Source organism: Geotrypetes seraphini, chromosome 2 (assembly GCF_902459505.1).
Source record: "Geotrypetes seraphini chromosome 2, aGeoSer1.1, whole genome shotgun sequence".
Lineage (NCBI taxonomy): Eukaryota > Metazoa > Chordata > Amphibia > Gymnophiona > Dermophiidae > Geotrypetes > Geotrypetes seraphini.
Window position 1 is genome coordinate 494,103,993 of NC_047085.1, and position 23,742 is coordinate 494,127,734.

Below are 23,742 nucleotides of genomic sequence, written 5' to 3' on the forward strand. Positions count from 1 at the left end.
ATGAGTTTGCATACTATTGATGTGAGACTCACCAGTCTGTAGTTTGCAGCCTCTGCCCTGCAACCCTTTTTGTGCAGTGGAACGACGTTAGCTGTTTTCCAGTCTATGGGGACTCTCCCCGAACTTAGGGAGAGATTGAAGAGTCCTGATAGCGGTTCTGCCAGGACATCACGCAGCTCACTGAGCACCCTGCGGTGTAGATTGTCCGGTCCCATGGCTTTGTTCACCTTGAGTCTTGCCAGTTCGTAGTAGACGTTGCCAGGTGCAAACTCAAAATTCTGAAATGGGTCTTCCACGCTGGGCCTTGCTTGCAACTGCGGACCGTGCCCCGGTGCCTCGCAGGTGAAGACCGAGCAGAAGTATTCATTCAGTAGTTCTGCTTTATCGGAATCTGATTCTGCGCAGTTCCCATCTGGTTTTCTAAGGCGTACTATCCCGTCTGTGTTCTTTTTCCTATCACTAATATACCTGAAGAAGAATTTGTCCCCTTTCTTCATGTTCTTTGCCAGAGTCTCTTCCACTCGAAGTTTGGCCTCCCTGACTGCCGTTTTGACCGCTGCAGACCTCGCCCTATGTTCTAGTTTAGCTTCCCTAGTCTCCATTCGTTTGTAGGAAATAAATGCTTTTTTCTTCTCCTTGACGAGGTACGAGATTTCTGCGGAGTACCACTGGGGTTTGTTGTTTCTCCGCCGTTTGTGTACTGATTTAATGTAGAGGCTTGTCACTTCATGTATGGTAGATTTCAGGGATGACCACATAGCTTCCACATCATTGGTCGTAGCTTGGTTCTGCAGTGCCACTTAGGCTGGGAGCGCTCCAGAAGAGGGATCTCTTCCTGGTCCAATGCAGCACAGTGCATCCCGGACTCATCAAATAAGCTTTCCACAGGAAATTCACAAACTCTGGGGTAAATCCTCAAAAAGATGGCCCAACAGACCCCTGCAGGAACTCAGACTGGCTTCTCTTGGGCTCTGCAGTGTCCACGCACTTGTATTTTGCGCCTTCACAGTTTGTGGTCTCTGGAAGGGATTTTCTCCCTACCACTTCTTGGACTCCATGCAGTTCCCCAGCCCTAGAGGACTCGTGGGAGGATGAGCCTGAGGCTCCCACCCCTCCCTAGCATTCCCCGGGGCATGCAGTACACAGATGCTCCTGAGCCAACCATCTGGTGCAAAACTGGCATGATGTGTTTTAATATGTTGTGTTATGTAGTGACCCCCGATGCAGGCGTTCCTCAGACGTCGAAACAGTGCTGTGCCGGGTCCACAGCTTCTGCTTGTGTCCTTTTATAAAATAAACAAGTTGGTTTTACATCAGTGTTCTTCAGTGGAGTGCTCATTGTCCATTCCCACTTCCTTTTGTACTATGATATGAGGCAGAACATCCCAGTCGTTTCTGAGCCAAATCAAGGGGTTTTGAGGCTTTAGAATAAAAGATCATTTAAAATCCAAGATGGCTGCCACCAGTGAATTTGCATCAAAAATGGTCCATTGGATATCCCCTGAAGTTAAAAAAATTCAGGGATAGAGATTTTGAAGGAGGGGACCCTAGGAACAACTTTTTCTGGTCCCTCTCCCTGATTTTCCCCATAGGGAATAATAGGCTGTACTCACTACTGGGGCCTGCCTGTGCCAGGTTTGCTTCAGCATGACTAAGTGGAGAACAGGTTCTGTCTCAAATCCTTGCTGGAACCAATCCACAATTGGAGATCTTCAGACTATCAGCTGGACAAACACTGACTGAGGGCTCCATCCCCACAGATCCTTGTAGTGCGACGAGGAGAGATTAAAAAGCAGCCGGCTCCCTGAAGCCCAACGGGATTCACAAAGGGGCCCCACAGCCTAAGCTCAAGACTCTAATAAATCAGGGGAATGGACCCCAAGCCTCAAAAGAAGCACAAAGGAGGCTGGCTCATAAGGTACACCTGGGGGTTGCTTTCAAGCTGCAGCCCACCCTTGTGGAGACTGTGTCCTCTCTCAGGCAAAATATGTGGTCCTCTTGGCATTGAAGCCTCACAAAATGGGAGAAAATCACTCAAAAATAATTTAAACCGAACAAAGCAGATCAGGACACACTTTCTCAGTTTGCTTGCAGAAATAAAAACGAAAGAGGACACTATACTCCACTGGTGAAGGAGGAGGAGCTGAAAGATGTGATTGACATCCTTCTGAAACAGTTCGTGACAACAGATTGATCAACATAAAGACTCCTGTGTTTATGTTAACAAGTGGAAAAACAGGCAGCACCAAATTTTTAGGGAGGGAGAAGATATTTGTATAACTTTCTTCTTTCTTTATTTCTATTTATTGGGATTGATTAATCACCTTCATGAAGAGATTCACATACAACCAAAAAAGTTTATGGATTCCATACACATCTCAAATTATCAAAGATTTATATAATTATACAGTGGTACCTTGGTTTACGAGCATAATTTGTTCCAGAAGCATGCTTGTAAACTAAAACACTCGTATATCAAAGCGAGTTTCCCCATAGGAAATAATGGAAACTCGCTTTGATACGTTCCCCCCGAAAGCCCCCCCTGCGATCTGGCAACCCCCCCCCTTCTTACTGTCATCTGGGCCTTGGCATGTCCTGTGCATTGGTGCTGGTGCCCGAAGATCAGCCTCCTCTTCTTGCTGGGCCTTGAGCATCTGCGCATGCTCAAGGCCTGCGAGGTCACGTTCTCTCCGAGATCTCTGAGAATCTCGGAGAGAGCATGAACTCGCAGGCCATGAGCATGCGCAGATGCCCAAGGCCCAGCAAGAAGAGGAGGCCGATCTTTGGGTACCGGCATCAACGCACAGGACATGCCGGTGCCGAGGCCCAGATGAAGTAAGAAGCGGCAGGGGGGTGCTGGATCGCGGGGGGAGGGTGCTGCTCACAAATCGAGGCAAGTTCGGTTTCCAAGGTGCCGATTTTGCAAATGTTTTGCTCATCTTGCAAAACACTCGCAAACCGGTGCACTCGTAAACCGAGGTACCACTGTATATCAAATGCATATATAAAGTTATATGTATATTCAGCAGTGGCACTTATACATATAACTTTGCACAAATAGTTTATCCATATAAAATTATAACTAGCATCTCTGTGGATCTATAGCACCACCATCCATGTAAGGTTTATTCTAACTTTTGGCCAGATAGAAACTTACATGGCCAAAAGTTATGTTACTTGGGTCATAAAACTAAATGCAAAGCAGTTATGCAGTTAACAGATGAGCTAAAATCCTGGGGCCAGCACCTCTCTATCAACTCCACCCCACCCATTCCTTAATCCGGTATCTTGTTGGGATTTTTTAGCCTAACAGCAGCTAGAATTTTAGTAACATACCCTCCATTGAGAGTTGGCGTCAGGCCGAAGAGTGTACAGAGACCTACTGACATAAGGAGGGAGCTGAGGACCGTCACCACTGCAGCCAGTGCCAGACCCCACTTCGATTTCACCAGATCAATCTTTCCTGCAACAGAAACAGCTCCCATGAAGCTCTGCATCGGTTTTTTCTAAGGCCCTTTCTTGGGGTGCAAAAGGTTCAATTAAATTTTTTAGGCTACTGCTAACGTATCTTTACTTAGCCATCCACCAATACAGCAGTAAAGCACAGTTACTTACCGTAACAGGTGTTATCCAGGGACAGCAGGCAGATATTCTTGACTGATGGGTGACGGCACCAACGGAGCCCCGGTACGGACAATTTTAGAGTGATTGCACTCTAAGAACTTTGAAAGTTCTAGTAAGCCGCACCGCGCACGCGCCTTCCCGCCCGACAGAGGCGCGCGGTCCCCAGTTAGGATAAGCCAGCTAAGAAGCCAACCCGGGGAGGTGGGAGGGACGCAAGAATATCTGCCTGCTGTCCCTGGATAACACCTGTTACGGTAAGTAACTGTGCTTTATCCCAGGACAAGCAGGCAGCATATTCTTGACTGATGGGTGACCTCCAAGCTAACAAAGAGAGGGATGGAGGGAAGGTTGGCCATTAGGAAAATAAATTTTGTAAAACAGATTGGCCGAAGTGTCCATCCCGTCTGGAGAATGCATCCAGACAATAATGTGATGTAAAAGTGTGAACTGAGGACCAAGTAGCAGCCTTGCAGATTTCCTCAATGGAAGTAGATCGGAGGAAAGCTACAGACGCTGCCATAGCTCTAACTTTGTGGCCCGTGACAGAACCTTCCAGTGTCAGGCCCGACTGAGCATAACAGAAAGAAACGCAAGCAGCAAGCCAATTGGAGAGAGTGCGTTTAGATACAGGATGACCCAACTTGTTAGGATCAAAGGACAAAAATAGTTGAGGAGATGATCTGTGGGGCTTAGTACGTTCAAGATAGTAAGCCAGAGCACGTTTACAGTCCAAGGTATGCAGGGCCTGTTCACCTGGATGAGAATGAGGCTTTGGAAAAAATACAGGCAGGACTATGGACTGGTTAAGATGAAAGTCAGACACAACCTTAGGAAGAAATTTGGGGTGTGTACGGAGAACCACCTTATCATGGTGAAAAACAGTGAAAGGTGGATCGGCCACTAGTGCATGCAGTTCACTGACCCTCCTGGCAGAAGTGAGAGCTATAAGGAAGACCACTTTCCAGGTAAGAAATTTGAAATGCGCTGTGGCCAAAGGTTCAAAAGGAGGCTTCATTAAAGCGGAAAGAACCACATTGAGATCCCAGACCACAGGAGGAGGCTTGAGAGGTGGTTTCACATTGAAAAGGCCCCTCATGAACCGAGAAACCAAAGGATGAGCCGAGAGGGGTTTTCCATGAATTGGCTCATGAAAGGCAGCAATGGCACTAAGGTGAACTCTGATAGAAGTAGATTTAAGACCAGAGTCAGACAAGGAAAGAAGATAGTCCAACACCAGTCCCACTGCTAGAGACATGGGATCATGGTGATGTAAGAGGCACCAAGAAGAAAACCGAGACCACTTCTGTTGATAACATTGGAGCGTGGCCGGTTTCCTGGAAGCATCAATGATAGAGCGGACAGGCTGAGAAAGAAGTGAGTGAGCCGAAGTCAGCCCGAGAGATACCAAGCTGTCAGGTGCAGAGACTGTAGGTTGGGATGCAGTAGGGTCTGCTGATGCTGAGAAAGCAGAGAAGGAAACAGTGGAAGAAGTATGGGTTCCCTGGAACTGAGTTGAAGTAGAAGGGAGAACCAATGTTGCCTGGGCCACCGTGGAGCGATGAGAATCATGGTGGCTTGTTCCCTCTTGAGCTTGAACAGTGTTCGCAGCATGAGCGGTAGAGGGGGAAAAGCATATAGGAAGAGACTGGTCCAATCCAGGAGAAATGCATCGGGCACCAGACAGTGAGGAGAGTAGAGTCTGGAGCAAAACAGGGGCAGCTGATGGTTGTGGGGAGCTGCAAAAAGGTCCACTTGAGGAGTGCCCCATTGAGCGAAAATGGACTGAAGAGTCGAGGGATCGAGAGTCCATTCGTGAGGTTGGAGAATTCTGCTGAGATTGTCCGCTAAGGAATTCTGTTCCCCTTGAATGTAGACAGCCTTCAGGAATAAGTAACGAGCTGTCGCCCAAGACCAAATCCGTTGGGCTTCCTGACACAACAGGCGAGAGCCCGTTCCTCCCTGTTTGTTGATGTAGTACATTGCAACTTGATTGTCTGTGCAAATGAGTAGTACTTGAGGAAAGAGAAGATGTTGAAACGCCTTGAGGGCATAGAACATCGCTCGGAGTTCCAGGAAATTGATGTGGTGTTTCTTTTCCTGGGCAGTCCAAAATCCCTGAGTTTGGAATTCGTTCAAGTGAGCTCCCCAGGCGTAGGGGGAGGAATCTGTGGTGATGACTAGTTGATGAAGAGGTAGATGGAACAGCAGACCTCTGGATAGATTTGAAGATGTCAACCACCAAAGAAGCGACTGTCGAAGAGACGAGGTCACAGATATGTGTTGTGAACAAGGATCCGTCGCTTGGGACCATTGGTTCACTAAGGTCCATTGAGGAGTACGCAGGTGAAGACGTGCGAAGGGTGTGACATGTACTGTCGAAGCCATGTGCCCCAATAGCACCATCATGTGATTCGCAGAAATGGTAATCTGTTGAAACACCTGGATGGAGGATGGCGTGAAGGCAGTTGGATGGAAGAAACGCTGGGTCAGAATGAGGTGAGACTTGGGTAGATTGATTTCGAACCCTAATAGTCGAAGGAAGTGAATGGTCTGATTGGTGGCAAGCAGAACCGCCTGAGGGGAATGAGCTTTGATCAACCAGTCGTCCAGATAAGGGAAGACTTGAAAGTTGTGAGAGCGGAGATAGGCCGCTACCACAATCAGACATTTAGTGAATACCCTGGGAGAGGAGGCCAGGCCGAAGGGTAGCACTTTGTACTGATAATGATGTTGATTGATGAGAAAGCGCAGATATTGCCTGGACGTCAGATGGATAGGAATATGTGTGTAAGCCTCTTTGAGATCGAGGGAGCATAGCCAGTCGCCCTGAGCGAGAAGAGGGTAGAGGGTGGCAAGAGAGAGCATTTTGAACTTCTCCTTGACCAAACATTTGTTGAGATCTCTGAGTTCTAAGATGGGTCTGAGGTCTCCGGTCTTTTTGGGAACTAGAAAGTACCGGGAGTAAAAACCCTGACCTCGCTGATCTTGAGGAACTTCTTCGATGGCATTGAGAAGAAGGAGGGATTGAACCTCTTGAGCGAGAAGGAGGGACTGAGACTTGTTGGAAGCAGACTCTTTTGGCAGGCCTAACAGCGGGGGAGTCTGAAAATTGAGGGAGTAGCCATGGGCTATGATCGAGAGCACCCACTGGTCGGTGGTGATTACCTCCCATCGAGAGTGAAAAATGGTTAATCGACCTCCTATGGGCTGTGGAAGAGGACAGGAGGGAGGGAGACTGGCAATGCCCAGGAGAAGGGAGTCAAAAGGGCTGAGTCGGCTTAGTCTGAGTGACAGGCTTTATGGTAGGCGGCTGTTGCTGACGTGCTTGTTGGTGCTGTTGCCGCTACCTACGAGGTTGTGGAGGTTGAGGCTGAACTGGCCGAGCAGAAAACCGCCTCTGATATGATGGCTGCTGTCTAAATGGACGAGGAGGAGGAGGCTTCTTTTTATTTTTCAGCAAAGCATCCCACCTCGTCTCATGGGCAGAGAGCTTTTGAGTGGTGGTATCCATAGATTCTCCAAAGAGCTGATCACCCAGGCAGGGAGCATTGGCAAGGCGGTCCTGGTGGTTCACATCAAGGTCGGAGACTCGGAGCCATGCCAATCGTCTCATCGCTACAGACATAGCCGTGGCTCGGGATGTGAGTTCAAAAGTATCATAGATGGACCGGACCATGAACTTCCTGAGTTGTAGGAGACTGGAAGTGCATTGTTGGAATGCAGGAAGCTTACGGTCAGGAAGATACTTTTGAAAAGAAGAGACTTGCTGAATCAAATGTTTCAGGTAAAAAGAGAAGTGAAACGCATAATTACCTGAACGGTTGGCCAGCATTGCATTTTGGTAAAGTCTTTTACCAAATTTATCCATGGCCTTGCCCTCTCTGCCAGGAGGGACAGAGGCATATACACTAGAGCCTGCCGATTTTTTGAGGGTGGACTCCACCAGCAGAGATTCATGGGGCAGCTGGGGTTTGTCAAACCCTGGAATAGGAATCACCTTGTAAAGCGATTCCAGCTTCCTAGGGGCTCCTGGAACGGTGAGAGGAGTTTCTAAATTTTTGTAAAAAGTTTCCCTCAAGATGTCATGGAGGGGTAACTTTAAAAATTCTTTCGGAGGCTAGTCAAAATCCAAAGCATCAAGAAATGCTTTGGATTTTTTAGAGTCAGACTCTAGAGGGATGGAAAGGGTGTCCGACATCTCCTTAAGAAACTTGGTGAAGGACGAGTGCTCTGGCTTACCAGCAGGATCCTGCACCGATGTAACATCCTCCTCCGAGGAATAATCTGCCTCGGTACCGAGGAGGTCATCAGAATCATCCCACAAATCAGGGTCCCGTACCGATGACAGACGGCCCTGAGAAAGTGGGGTAGAAGGTTCGGTATGCTTGGTTTTGCGTACCGATTTACCAGACCTCATGGACACCGTACCGGGTGACTGTACAGCAGTACGGGTGTCAGAGAACGGCACCGGCTCCGAAGTCGAGTAAGCAGTGCGTCGAAGAGACTTCGGTTCCGCCGAGAGAACAGGCATAGAAACAGATTTTTGCGGTGCCGACAACGTCGATGCCGACAAAACAGGCTGTTCGACGATCGGCACCGAATGCTCAGTAGGTACCGACACTGGAAGGCTCGGAGTCAGCAGAGCCGGGAGCAAGTGTTGTAACTGCTCCTTAAGCTGGACCTGAAGGATGGATGCTATTCTCTCATCCAGAGACGGTCCCGATGGCACCGGTACCGCTTTTTTCTTGCTCGGTACCTGCGGTGCAGCTTGACGCTCAGACGAAGTCGATGCCGATGAAGAGGCAGTGACTTCAATAGGCAGTGACTTCAATAGGAGCGTTTGCGAGGCCGGCGCGCAGTCTGCAGGACTTGGCTCACTGCTTGTTCGACTGGCGGGCTAAGGACAGTAGGGGATGGCTTCTTAGCCGGCTTACCTACAGGGTGCGACACCGAGGATGGATCTTGAGGTGTCGAAGTCACCGGTGCCGATTTGGAGGAAGATGACGGTGTCGATGCCGGGGGAACTTCCATGGGGGCACCGAAAAGAATTCGCTGTTGAATTTGGCGATTCTTTAGAGTTCTCTTTTGGAGAGAACTGCAGCGGGTGCACATTTCTGCCCTATAGTCCGGACCCAGACACTGAAGGCACCACTTGTGCGGGTCGGAAAGGGAAATAGGATGTGCACACCGCTGACACTTCTTAAAACCCGGTGAAGGGGGCATGAAGGGAAAAACGGCCGTAGCAAAATCGAAGCCCGAGGCTTCGATGGTGCCAACAGGCCCCGCCGGGCCTGACCGGAAAAAAGTCAAAAAAAAATTGACTTTTTTTTTTTTTTTTTAAATAAAAGAAAGAAACGATAAGGTGAATAAATCACGACAAGAAAATAACGTGTGAGCGGGAAGGCGAGAAAAATTTGAAAAAATTTTCCAACAGCAGTTGGAACACGCATCTTCTTAGCTCCGCGGAAACTAAGAAACTGGGGACCGCACACCTCTGTCGGGCGGGAAGGCACTCACGCGTGTGCGGTGCGACCTACTAGAACTTTCAAAGTTCTTAGAGTGCAATCACTCTAAAATTGTCTGTACCGGGGCTCCGTCGGTGCCGTCACCCATCAGTCAAGAATATGCTGCCTGCTTGTCCTGGGATAAACTATGTATAACAATGGTCCATCAGATAAAGACATGTAAAAAGAACATAAGAGAGGGGTGGGAAACATTTCCCCTCCCCCAGGGCCATATCTGTGGCTTCTGCCTGTTCTAGGGGCTGATATGTGCTTTTCTGGCGAACACATTTTTGTTCCAGCTTCTATGGCAGTTAATTTATTTTAAGACTTGTAATCATAATATATAAAAATATACCTAAAACACTATAATAAAAGAGACACTGAAATAATATTCATAGTATGCAGTTCATGAAATCCAAAAGGCACACACAAACAAATTAGTTTTCAAGAGCCTCTTAAATTGTTGCATCTTAACAGTTAACCTCAATTTATTCCACATTAGTGCACCTGCTAATGAAATAGCAGCATTAGCGCATCTGTGTCACTCTATAAAGTGCTAATCATATGCCTGTCTCTGATCTCAAGGATCGACATGGCTGATACAGCAATAAAACTTGAGTCAAGTATCAAGGTAGTTTTACACATACTCCCTGATGACTCTAAAGATGGTAGATGCTCTTGCACAGGAATGTACATCTTCACACAGTCTAGAGCTGCGGTCTCAATCTCAAACCCTTTGCAGGGCCACATTTGGTATTTGTAGGTACTTGGAGGGTCTCAGAAAAAAAATAATGTCTTATTAATGAAATGACAATTTTGCATGAGGTAAAACTCTTTATAGTTTATAAATCTTTCCTTTTGGCTAAGTCTTAATAATAATATTGTAATTTATAGCTAGAGACATATGATCAAGAAACTGTTTTATTTTGCTTTTGTGATTATGATAACTATACCGAGGGTCTCAAAATAGTACCTGGCGGGCCACTGGTCTAGAGGCATGCTGCTCAGTGTGAGCCACAATGGTAAAAGCAGAAATTCTCAAAAGATAAATGAGAGAAAGCCAACACGGATATAGTCAAGGGGAAATCTTGCCTTACCATTTCTTTGTGGATAAAGGCAAGTTTGTCAATGTTGTGTATCTGGATTTTCAAAAGGCATTTATCAAAGTACCCAATGAATGACTCCTAAGATAATTAGAAAATCATGGGATAGGAGGTAATGCCCTATTACGGATTAAGAACTGGTTAAAATATAGAAGCAGAGGGTAGGGTTAAGAGGTCAATATTCTCATTGAAGAAGGATAGGTCTGTGCTGGGACCGCTGCTTTTTAACATATTTATTAATGATCTAGAGAAGGGAATAACTAGTGAAATAATTAAATTTGCTGATGACACAAAGTTGTTAAATCGCAAGAGGACCTTGCGAGACTGGGCATTACGAGAGGGTAGATGACATTTAACGTGAGCAAGTGCAAAGTGTTATATGTGGGAAAGAAGAATCTGATACAAAGTTCCACGTTAGGAGTCACCACTCAGGAAAAAGATCTAGATGCCATTGTTGATGATATGTTGAAACCCTCTGCTCCATGTGCAATGGTGGCTAAGAGAGCAAATAAAATATTAGGAATGATCAAGAAAGGAATAGAAAACAAAAATGAGAGTGTCATAATGCCTTTGTATTGCTCCATGGTACAACTGTACCTTGAATACTGTGTGCAATTCTGGTCACTGCATCTCAAAAAAGATATAGCAAAATTAGAAAAGGTACAGAAAAGAGCAACCAAAATGATAACGGGTTTGGAACTCCTCTCGTATGAGGAAAGGCTAAAGAGGTTAAGACTCGTCAGCTTGAAAAAGAGATGGTTGAGGAGAGAGATAATTGAAATCTACAAAATCCTGAGCGGTGTAGAACGGGTATAAGTGAATCAATTTTTTACTCCATCAAAACCTACAAAGACTAGGGGGACACTCGAAGTTACAGGGAAATACTTTTAAAACCAATAGAAGCAAATATTTTTTCACTCAGAGAATAGTTGAACTCTGGAATGCATTGCCAGAGAATGTGTAAGAGCAGAACACTGAAGAATCTTCCAGGTGGGATGCTGGCAAACCAGGCCAACATACTATTCAACAAATACCTACAATTCCTGGCCTTCCTCACGGCTGCCTCAAGCTTGCAAAACAGTCCAGAAATTGGCAACTAAGATTCAATACTTTAAAAAAAAAAAAAAAAAAAGCAAATTCATGCAATTGGGCTGTAAAAATCCAAAGGAGTGGTATAGTATAGGGGGTGAAGTAATAGTACTTCTGTGAACAGAAGAGCGGAACTTGGAACTGATCTTATCTAACAACCTTCAAACCTTTCTATTCTCCTCCATGCAGCATCTCTTCCTTCTTCCCCTCCATTATCATGTGCACCATTTCTTTCTCCCCATTAACCATCTCACCCTGCCCTCTACCCTATGTCCAACATTTATCCCTCTCTCTTCTCCATGCCTCCCTCTTCTCCATGCCTACCCTCCTACCCTCCTACCATATTCAGGATTTCTCTCACCCCTTTCTACTTCTATTGCATCTCTCCCTTCCTCTCCTCCATTCCATCTCCACCAATTCTTCCTCTCTCCTCTCTGCCCTCCCTCCCCCCCGTTCAGCAGCTTTTCATCCCTCCCTCCCATCCCCCTGTGCAGTAGATTTCCATCCCTCCTATTCCCCTGTGCATCATCTCTCGACTGACCCCCCCCACCCCACTTCGAGCCTCCTAAAGTAGCAGCAGTGGTGGCAGTGACCAGCTTTGCAAAGGCAGCACAGTAAACAGGCTTCTCGCGGCCTACCCACCAGGTCTTCCCTCTGCCGTGTCATCAGTGACGAGGCAGAGGGAAGGCCCCGGCAGGGCAGGCCAGAAGAAGCTTGTTTACCGCACTGCTTCTGCCAAGCCGGTCACCACCACCACTGCTGCTTCTTAAGAGGCCCGGAGGTATGTCCGGGAGGTACTACCACTGTAACCGCCAATTAGGTAAAGAATTGGCGGTTACAGTGGTAGTCGGTGGGAAAAAGGGATGGAGCCTTGAAAAAGCTTTCTAGGCGAAACATGTCGGCTTTGACATCCCTAACGAACGCTGACATTTCGAGCCAAGAGGACTTAGCCACAGTTTTAAGCTAAGTATAAAAATAGAAATATATAAAAGATATAAAAGTTTGAAAAAATACTTAAAAAATTAAGCTCCATGAAAAACACAAAAAGACCCAGTGACGAGCTGACTTGTAGAGCTAGGGACAATGAAATGTTTGAGTCCTGAGTGGTGCCACTGAGGGTCTGAAAAGTGCAAAAAAACAGTTGCTTATACAGCTGGAAAGAAAGTGTTTCCTAGCTTTAATAGAGACATATGTAGTAAGCACCTAGAATTGAAAATAGTGCTTTTGTGTTGATTTATTGAAATCTATTTGCATGCACTGCCTCCACTGTAAGCAAACAGATCTCATACATATTCATTGTGGAAATCCTGAAAACACAAACATGGTGAGGGCTAAGGTTGGACACCCTTGCTCTAGAGCAGTGTCTCGCAAACTTTCCAGCCAGCGGCACACTAAACCCAGTGCCCCGGCCAGAAGGCAACCGGAGGTGCGCGGTCGTCGATGTGATGATATCATGCACAAGCATGACATCATTGCGTCAACATCCGCGCATGCGCGGAGGCCCATCTGGCCGCGACCCTCTTTGGTGGAGGGATTCGGGAGGAGGGGAGGTGAGGGTAGAGAAGGAGAGACGCCGGCGAGGAGGAGAGTCATCCATGCCAGCTGACTGCCTACAAGGATGTACCTCTTGCTGCGAGAGGTATGTCCTTGTAGGCAGTCAGCTGACGAGGACGACTCTCTTCCTCACCGGTATGTTGCGGCAAACAGTTTGCGATACACTGCTCTAGAGCATTCTACACATCCTTTCTTGTCTTCTTATACTGGGTACCCCCTTACTGGGTAGTAGTAGTAGTACTTGGGGTGAACAGATGCTACGACCCAAAACTTACGTGTGGAGAAATAGATATAGGCGAAGAGGATGAAGTAGGTGGTAACAAGTGGGATCAGTTCAGCAATGCCTATTTCTTCCTTGAAATGGACATGAATAATGTGGCCATCAGGCAGGGTACAGTTGGTGCTAGGGTGGAGTTGCTTCAGGCGGGACCGTAGACTGCTCAGGAACCTGGGAGGGGACACAATGGGACAAGAGACACATTTAGAATGCTGTATAACTTATTTTTACTTTGCTTCTACTGTGGTTCTAATAGCCATATATTGGGATCCTAAGGAAAACTAGATTCTTTGCAGCTTGTGATCCTGTTGCTGGAATGTCCTAAAAAAGATAATAAAAATGAGCAAAGGAGTTTTTCAAATTTTCTCCACCAGAGTAGATTTCACAAATATATATATACAGTCAAACCTTTTTTTGCAAGTAACGCGGTTTGCGAGTGTTTTTCAAGACGAGCAAAACTTTCCCGCAAATCATGCCTCGCAAACCGAGCATTGACTCGATTTGCGAGCCCCCACCCCCACCCCCTGGCGATCCGGCATCCCCCCAAACACAATCCCTTACCCCGATCTGGCACCAGCACCAACGCACAGGACGTGCTGGTGTCTGAAAATCCTCCCTCTTGTCTGAGCTGGGCCTTGAGCATCTGCGGAGATCTCCGAGAATCTCGGAGAGAGCAAGAACCAGAAGGCCTTGAACATGCACAGATGCTTAAGGCCCAGCCCAGGCAAGAGGGAGGACTTTCGGGCACCGGCATGTCCTGTGCATTGGTGCTGGTGCCAGATCAAGGTAAGGGATTGTGTTTGGGTGGATGGGGGATGTCAGATTACGGGGGAGGGGAGGTGATGCCGGTTCTCAGGGGGATGTGGAGCAGCACCGGTGGCCTCGGGGGGGAGGAGTTTCCCTTACTTCCTATGGGGAACCTCGCTTTGATATACTAGTAATTTGGTTTACGAGATTGCTTCTGGAACGAATTATGCTCGTAAACCAAGGGTGTGTGTGTGTAAAATAACACTCCAAAGTTCTCCAATACACTTTTACTGGATTATCATGTTTTTCAGAATTCTCATATCCCTTCCTCAGATGGCAAGACCTGTGTAGTCTCCAAAGTGTATGTTTATTTTAAATTGGATATACCACTTTCCTCTAACAGGTCAAAGTGGTTTACAAAATTATGTTACTAAAACAAATCTCTGAAGGATGTTTTACTGGAGTCATGAAAGTTCTGAGTATTTTGAAAAAAATCCAGATCCAAATGTGCCTAGTCATTTTAGACCAGTGTTTAATTTTTAATTATTTTTTATTTAACAAGTTATATACCACAAAAAAACTATGCGGTTAACATATTGGTTGTACACATTATCCTAATCGCCCTTTAGTCGCATACATATATACAAACAATAGACAGACACATTATCAATCAAAGTTCAGCAATAAAAACTGCAAAAAAGTTCTCAACCCTCTAAACTCAATTTCATTGTATTTTCAGATCTTAAATTTCTTCTAAGTTGGTTAATTTCAAACAGTTCCTGTAGTACCCTTGGAGAAATATGATACAATAGCTGATGAATGAATGCAATGATCTTAAAATGCACTCTTTGCTGAATAGGCAGTCAAATATATGTGAACTTCTCGAAAACCCTGTAATCAATATTGCAGCAGAGTTGATCAACATCTGCAGTGCCTTCAATTTCCCTTTAGCAACTCCCAAATACAATGAGTTTAACTTGCCATTTTTGTCTAAAATCCTTGAGAAACTAGTTTTAAACCAACTACTTGAATTTGTAGAGAAACAGAATGCATTGTCTGTTTACCAGTCGGGATTTAGATTTCAAAGCACCAAAACAATTTTACTAGATACAATTGATGATTTTGGGGGGGGGACAATGTATTGTTCTAGAACATAAGAAGATAAGAATAGCTTTACTGGGCAGTGGCGTACCAAGGGGAGGGGGGGGAGGTTCGCCCCGGGTGCACGCCTTGGGGGGGGGTGCACAGCCGGCCCGGTTTTGAAGGCGATGTTGGACGCTTAACTGTCCGGTTCTCAATGCCTCTAATGCCGCCCTGCAGCTCCGGACTTCCCCACACCTGCTCCCCACCCCCCCCGGATCGCTATTATTTTAAATGTTATGGCAGTCGCGGCGCTGTATCTGTCAGAAGAGACTTCTAACCTCGGTCTGCCCCGGAACTCTTCCTGCAGCAGTCGCCCGCCTAGGCGGGAACAGGAAGTCACTGTTGCAGCTACAGTCATCGCAGGACCTTGCTGCATGAAGGGAGAGAAAGGACTGGAATGGAAGAGTGGTGGAGGGAAAGAAAGGGGGCAGGGTGGTATGGAATTGATGTACAGAGAAAGGGGAGAGACATAAGGGGAAAGGATATTGGAGGGAAAGAAAGGGGGCAGATGCTGACTGAAGAGGGGTGGATGGAGAGAGAAAGGGCAGACATTGGATGGTAGGGGGAGCCTATGCTGGATGGAAGTGCAGATGGGAGAGATAGGGGAGCAAATGCAGGAAGGAAATGAGAGAAGAGAAAGAGGGTAGCAGACCCTGGATGGAAGTGGACAGAGAGAGGAGAAGGTACTAGATGGAAGGGTTGGAGAAAGAGGGTACATGATGGAAGGAGGGGATAAATAAAAGGAGGGCACATGATGGGGAGAAAAGGATTGAGTTAGGGAAACACTGGAGGGGTGAGGGAAAGAAGTGGCAAGCTTTAGGTACAGTAAAAAAGGACATTGATGAGAGGGTAGTAAGAACGTAATCTAGACAGATGCAGAAAATAAATTGAAAAGGAAAATGAGGGAAAAAGGAAAAGGGACTGCAGAGAAGAGGTGTGGGAGAGGGAAGGAAAGGAGAGAGATGCCAGACCAATGGGGGTGAAAGGAGAGATGGAAGGGGGAGGCATTCAGTTTCTGGAAGGGGCATAGAAGGAGAGAAGATGCCATATAGGGGAAGAGAGACGGCAGACAGTGGATGGAAGGAAGAGAGTTACAAGATGAGGAAAGCAGAAACCACAGAAGACAAAGGTAGAAAAAAATTTTCTATTTATTTATTGCTTTAGGAGACATGTGTCACTGTTTCTGTGGAGCATTGTATGCAGAGTCCAGCTTCTTGCTGGTTCAATTTAACCTTTGTCTATGTATTTCTATTTTATCCCCCCTTTTACAAAACTGTGGAGCGTTTTTTAGCGCCAGCAGTGGTGGTAGCAGCTCTGATGCTCAGAATTCTATGATCGTCAGAGCTGTTACCTCCATAGCTAAAATCCACACTACAGTTTTGTAAAAGACGGAGGGGTTAGTTTGTGATTATATATTCCATACTAGGCGAAGGTGTTTTCTGTGTTCTGTGTGTTCGAAAGACATGGTTTTTTGTTAGGATTGACTTCAGGATTGATCTGTACTAGTCTGGCTTGTTTAGTTTTACAATGGGTGAATTGATGTTGTACTGCTCATTGAAGTATGTAAGATGCTGCCTTTTCCTAGGTACTCATTCATTTGTGACGTGTGGATTGTTACTAAAAATCATGTTTTCAAACAGTTGGGGAGGGTGTCAAAAAATGATGGGCCCCGGGTGTCACATATGCTAGGTACGCCACTGGGTCAGACCAATGGTCCATCAAGCCCATTAGCTCGTTCTCACGGTGGCCAATCCAGGTCACTAGTACCTACCCAAAACCCAAGGTGTATCAATATTCCATGCTACCAATACAAGGCAAGCAGTGGCTTCCCCATGTCTTTTCTCAATAACAGGCTATGGACTTTTCCTCCAAACCTTTCTTAAAACCAGCTATGCTATCCGCTCTGTTAGATATGAGTGCTACTTCTGACACTCTAGATCAGTGGTCTCCAATCCTGACCTGGAGGACTACCAGCCAGTTGGATTTTCAGGATGATCCTAATGAATATGCATGAGAGAGATTTGCATATAATGGAGGTGAAAGGCATGCAAATCTGCCCCATGCATATTCATTAGGGCTATCCTGAAAACTGACTGGTGGTCCTCCAGGACAGGGTTGGGGACCACTGCTCTAGATCCTAACATTCTGTTATCTAGATAGACTCCATTGTTGTGGCTTAAGTCTTTTTTAGATTAGAGACAGCAAAGTGTTTTAATAAATTCCACACTGCCAAAGCCTGAAACATTGAAATATGGCATTTCTCAAGGAGCACTGTCATCACCATTACTTTTTAATCTATATATCAAACCAGTTATTGAAGTTGCTTTGAAGTTTGGAAATTCACATTCATTCATTTGCAGATGATACTCAGCTGTATGTCCCATTAGGTTTAGATCGGGACATACAACTGGAAAAATTGAGGTTGTGTGACAGAGATTAAAAATTGTATGACTCAATAAATTGCAGTTAAATTCTTCTAAAACAAAATTATGGGTACATAGACACACTTGTCAATATACCTGACCGCCCTCAAGTGGGAAATAACAACTCTGGTAGCCAAAGACCAAGTACAAACCGCTTAGAACTGTTTGTGGTATGGCGGTATATAAAAATAAAGTTATTATTATTATTACCATAGGGTATTGTATTAGATGCTGGTCTTAATTTAACTAATCACATATCATAATTGGTGCTGGATGTACTTTTCTGAAGCTGATATTACTCAATTGCTGTATGTCTTGTATTGTCACGTATGGATTATTGTAATGGCTTATTTGTTGGGTTACCAGACAAAGATTTGCATCATTTGCAGAGGGTGCAAAATGCTGCGGTAAGGCTCTTGAAAAATTCTGGGTCCTTTTGACCCCATTTCTTCTGCTTCGTTTGATGTTCATTGGGTTTTGGTTAAAAAAGATGTATTTTTAAGGTTTTTAGTATTAGCTTTTAAACTAACACTATGGGGTCCTTTTACTAAGGTATGTTGGGCCGATTTAGCACATGTCCATTATATTCTATGGATGCACTAATATTTAGCGCACGCTAAATCGGCCATCGCGCCTTAGTAAAAGAGGGGGTAAAATATGTTATGTAAACTCTTTCATGATATGGTTCCAAATTATATGCTGGGGAAGTTACCTGTATATCATCCAAAACAGTCTTTGCATTCACAACAAGAGAAACGTTTCTGTATCCCCCCTGTGAAAACACATCATCCAGAGTGTGTCCAGTGGGGTGCCGCAGGGCTCGGTCTTGGGCCCGATCCTTTTCAACATATTTGTAAGAGACATGACTCAAGGGCTTCAAGGTAGAATAACATTATTCGCCGATGATGCCAAACTATGTAATATTGTGAGTAACGGCAATCTGTCCGACAGCATGACACAAGACCTGCTTTTATTGGAACATTGGTCCTCGACCTGGCAGCTTAGCTTCAATGCTAACAAATGCAAGGTCATGCACCTTGGCAACAATAATCCGTGCAGAACGTACACATTGAATGGAGAAACCTTAGCAAGGACTGCCGCAGAACGGGACTTGGGGGTGATCATCAGCGAAGACATGAAAACGGCCAAACGTGGAGAAGGCTTCATCCAGGGCTAGGCAAATGCTGGGTTGTATCCGGAGAAGCTTTGTTAGTCGGAAGCCCGACGTCCTAATGCCTTTGTACAGAACCATGGTGAGGCCTCATCTGGAGTACTGCGTACAATTCTGGAGGCCACATTACCACAAAGATGTGCTGAGAATCGAGTCGGTACAGCGAATGGCCACCAGGATGGTCTCGGGACTCAAAGATCTATCATACGAAGAAAGGCTGAACGAATTGCGGCTATACTCTCTCGAAGAACGTAGGGAGAGAGGGGACATGATTGAGACGTTTAAGTATGTCACTGGTCGCATCAAGGTAGAAGATGATATTTTCCTTCTTAGAGGACCCTCTGTCACAAGAGGACACCCGCTGAAAATAAAGGGCGGGAAGTTTCATGGCGACACCAGGAAGTACTTCTTCACTGAAAGAGTGGTGGACAGCTGGAATAAGCTTCCAGTACAGATGGTTGAGGCCAGCAGCGTGCCAGATTTTAAGAACAGATGGGATGCTCATGTCGGATCTCTACGAGGGAAAAGGTCATCAGAGAGCGATTAACTAGGAGGGGGTGTCAATGGAGTGGGCAGACTCGATGGGCCTTGGTCTTTTTCTGCCATTACTTTCTATGTTTCTATAAATGAGCTATGAGCCTCGGGGCTACGGGAGGACACCCACGAGCGTATCGCAGATGCACCGTGCTCAGGGGAGAACTTATTTGGAGACAAAGTGACAGAAACAGTAGACAAAATGAAAGAACATTGCACTACTCTCCAAACCCTCTCCTCAGATGGCTTTGTAAACACTGTGGCACCAAGACGGCCCAACACCAACCAGTACCGTCAACACAACACCAACGTAAGGCGGTATGACAACCAGACCAGACGGCCTTCGCACAGACAGAAAGCACAACAGCCCAGCGCCCCTTACCAGCAAAGGCAGCGCCAGAGGGAACGAAAACAGCACAAGCCAGCCACTTCCACCGGCACGAAAGCGGGACCCAGCTTTTGACTCATCAACAACGCCCCCCACCCCAGTCGGGGGCCACCTCTCTATTTTCCACAAGGCCTGAGAAAGGATAAGAACAGACAAATGGGTGCTGAGAATCATAAAAAACAGATACCGCATCAGATTCCGCACCCACCCACCATCCAACCCACCAAAAAGAAACTGCAGGGAACTGCAGCCAGAACTCATCTCCAGAGAGATAAAAGCTCTCCTCCAAGCAAGAGCAATAAAGCCAATACCTATGTTCTACTCCCATTACTTTCTCATCCCCAAGAATACGGGAGGATTCAGACCCATGCTAGACCTACGAGGCCTGAACAAGCACGTAGTCAAGGAAAAATTTTGTATGCACTCCCTAGGGACAATCCTACCATTAATTCAAAAAGACGACTGGCTGGTCTCACTGGACCTTCAAGATGCGTATTCACACATCCCTATGCATCCCTCCCAAAGAAAGTTTCTACGATTCAGGACCCTAACTCAGCACTTCCAATACCGGGTCCTGCCCTTCGGGTTCTCCTCTGCACCAAGAGTCTTTACAAAATGTGTCGCCGTAGTAGCGTCCCAACTCCGCAAGAGTGCCATATGCGTGTTTCCCTTACCTGGACGACTGGCTGCTGGTGGGTCCATCAGTCCAGGCAACAGCAGCAGCAGCAGTAAATACAACAAGGTCACTCCTGCAATCCCTGGGGTTCCTCGTAAACATCAAAAAATCAGTACTACAAACAACACAATCAATAGAATTTATTGGGGCAAGGATTTGCACGCCCCTGAACGCAGCTTTTCTGCCCCACTCAAGGGGAACAGCAATACAAAAACTGACTCAGAAAATATCAGAGACACGTACAGTCACAGCAAGGACAATACTACGTCTCCTGGGCCATCAAGCAGCCGCCATGCACGTTGTCCCGATTGCCAAACTCCATATGCGACCCCTCCAGTGGTTCCTCAGGAAAAATTGGAACCAACACACACAGCCTCTGTCTCACAGAGTCACAATGGACCAAAAAAATCAGCCACAATCTCAAGTGGTGGACACAACCAGCAGCATTTGTTCAAGGGCAAGTCTTTCCAGCAGCCACAACACCAACTGACACTCACCACAGATGCCTCAAAGCAGGGGTGGGGAGACCACCTCCTCCATCTGAGAACCAAGGGCCCCTGGTCCTCATCCGAGGCCAAACAACACATCAACCTGCTGGAACTCAGGGCAATCGGGAATGCTCTGCAAGCCTTTGCCCCCTGGATCTCCAACAAGACTTTATGGATCCAGACAGACAACCAGGTGGCAATGTTCTACATCATCAAGCAGGGGGGCATGGGCTCACTCACCCTCTGCAGGGAGGCCCACAAAATCTGGACATTCGCTTTATTAACCAACATTCTCATCCAGGCCACCTACCTCCTGGGCAAGAACAATGCCCTGGCGGACAGCCTCAGCAGAAAGCTGGACCCCCACGAATGGTCCCTCCACCCGGAGGTAACCCAGGACCTCTTCCACAAGTGGGGCCTCCCAACAAGGGACCTCTTCGCAGCAGAGGACAAGAAGTGCCCTCAATTCTGCTCCAAAAGACCGGCACAATACAGCCAAACCAGGGACGCTTTTGCCATACATTGGGGAAACACCTACTCTACGCCTTCCCCCCTATACCACTCATCCATAGAGCACTCCAGAAGATCAGGCAGGAGGCAGCCACAGTGATCTTCATTGCGCCCTACTGGCCGAGACAAGTGTGGTTCCCCTTCCTACATCGGCTGTCGACATGGCCGCCTATCAGCCTACCGCTGCGACCGGACCTCATCACCCAAGACCAGGGACAAACTCTACATCCCAGATTGAAAACACTAGCACTGACAGCATGGATGTTGATAGGCTAATCCTGGTCCCTCTCCATATGTCAACAGGGGTGACTGAGGTACTACTAGCAGCCAGACTCCCGGCAACTAGAAAATTATACAGGCTCAAGTGGAAGAGATTCCACATATGGTGTGTCTCGAAAGGAGAAGACCCACTCACCTGCCAAGTCCCAGCAGTACTCCAATACTTACTTAACCTATCCACAACGGGACTCAGAACATCCTCCATAAGGGTCCACTTGAGCGTTATATCAGCATTCCACAATCACATCAAGGACAGGACCCTAGCCACACACCCGCTAGTGTCCAAGTTCATGAAAGGGCTTTCAAACCTGCACCCCCCGGTATGCCGCCAACGTGGGACCTGGGCATCATCCTCCGCAGGTTAACAGCGCACCCCTTCGAGCCATTGGAGGAGGCGCCAATCAAATTCCTCACCTGGAAAGTAGTTTTTCTTATTGCCATCAAATCAGCGAGATGCATCAGGGAACTACAGGCCCTGGTGATATACCCACCATACACACAGATCCTTCATGATCACGCAGTGCTGAGAACCCACCCAAAGTTCCTACCAAATGTAGTCTCACCTTTACACATAAGCCAATCGATAGTGCTCCCCTCCTTCTGTCCGGGAGCACATACCAATAGCACGGAGCAACTCCTACACACCTTAAGACTGCACCCGTGCCCTTCGCCTATACATTCAAAGAACACAACCCTGGTGAAAGGCATTACAACCGTTCGTATCCTTTGACCCCCAACAAGCCAGGAACACCAGTGGGGAAACGCACTATATCCAACTGGATCTGAAACTGCATTGCCTCCTGCTATGAGCAAGAAGAAGTGTCCCTTGAGGGAAAGGCCACAGCACACCAACTTAGGGCCATGGCCGCAACATTGGCAAACCTCAGCAACACGCCACTTCAGGACATTTGCAGAGCAGCCACATGGTCTACCCCGCACACCTTCACCAGACACTATTGCCTGGATCGACCACTGCAATCTTCCAATGACTTTGATCTCAACATACTACGAATGTTGACCAAAACAGACACAGCCAAGGACACCAATACCTGGACTAGCTGAACAGGACTATTAGTCTGAATCAGATAGAAGAGATTGTTAGACAGCTTATATTCTGCCACGTTGGCACAATTTGCAGAGTTTGTTTTGCAGTCTTACCAAAAAAAAAAAAAAAAAGTGTTACTCAAACACCACGTTGGTGATATATTTTGCTATATTTGCTATCTGTTATTGAGATACATACTCTACCATGTTGGTAAATTAAAAAAAAAAAAAAAAGAGTGTTGGTCCAGTTCTAAGGACCAAAATAAAGTTCCTATTGTTTACAACGCATAACCTCTGACTGGTCTCAGTATTTGGAGGTTTTTTGTCTCTCCCCTCACCTAACACTTATGCAGGCTCACCCTACCGCAGTGAGGTAGCAGGGACGCAGAGGGGACCATCCCCAGCGGGGATCCCGTCCTTTTTACACCCTCTGCATCCCGCAGCTGAAGAGTCACCAAAAGTGGGGCTGACTTATACTGCTTGTCCATGGAGAAAGCTAAGTTACTTACCTGTAACGGGAGTTCTCCGTGGACAGCAGGATAAGTCAGCCACACTGACCCTCCCTCCTCCCCTATGGGTGACGCTGCAATAAGACTCAAACTAGGGAAATCACTGGATTAGTGAGGGCCAGCACAGGTATATATAGGGCTACCTGCACATGCTCAGATGAGGCTCCCAAAAGCCTCACCTGAGCTCTGGGAGAGCAATTCCGAATTGGGAACGTAGATGACGTCACCAAAAGTGTGGCTGACTTATCCTGCTGTCCACGGAGAACTCCTGTTAAAAGGTAAGTAACTTCGCTCTATCATCCAAAGCAGTCCTTGCATTCACAACAAGAGAAACGTTTCTGTATCCCCCCTGTGAAAACACGTCATCCAGAGTGTGTTCATAAATGAGCCTACACCCAGTTTGTGACTAAGCTGAGGAACCAACTCCCTTCTTGCATAAGATCATCAGACTTACACATTTGTTTGGTTTCTAGATAAGTGCCTGAGTTCATTGTTTAGAAGTATTGTAAATACGATTTAAGTACTACTATTAATTATTTCTAAAACGTTACCAGACACACGAAATGCTGTACATAAAACACGCAAGAGATGGTCCCTGCTCTCTAAGTTACCAGCATGAGACAGCCACTGTGGCTGTCTCATGCTAGTAACAGGGAATCTCTAAGGAAATCACCTCGAC

General features: G+C 46.6%; 1 protein-coding gene across 6 annotated transcripts in view; it reads right to left on the reverse strand.

The window, feature by feature from the left end:
* The window catches only part of SCAP (SREBF chaperone), a 258,977-nt gene that overhangs the window by 110,873 nt on the left and 124,362 nt on the right, over positions 1-23,742 (reverse strand). For all 6 annotated transcript variants that reach the window (XM_033931922.1, XM_033931925.1, XM_033931923.1 and 3 more), the window contains 2 exons: positions 13,150-13,322; positions 3,337-3,463 (listed from right to left, as the gene is read on the reverse strand). In XM_033931922.1, the coding sequence (XP_033787813.1) occupies positions 3,337-3,463; positions 13,150-13,322 (300 nt within the window). The remainder of the gene's footprint in view (positions 1-3,336; positions 3,464-13,149; positions 13,323-23,742) is intronic.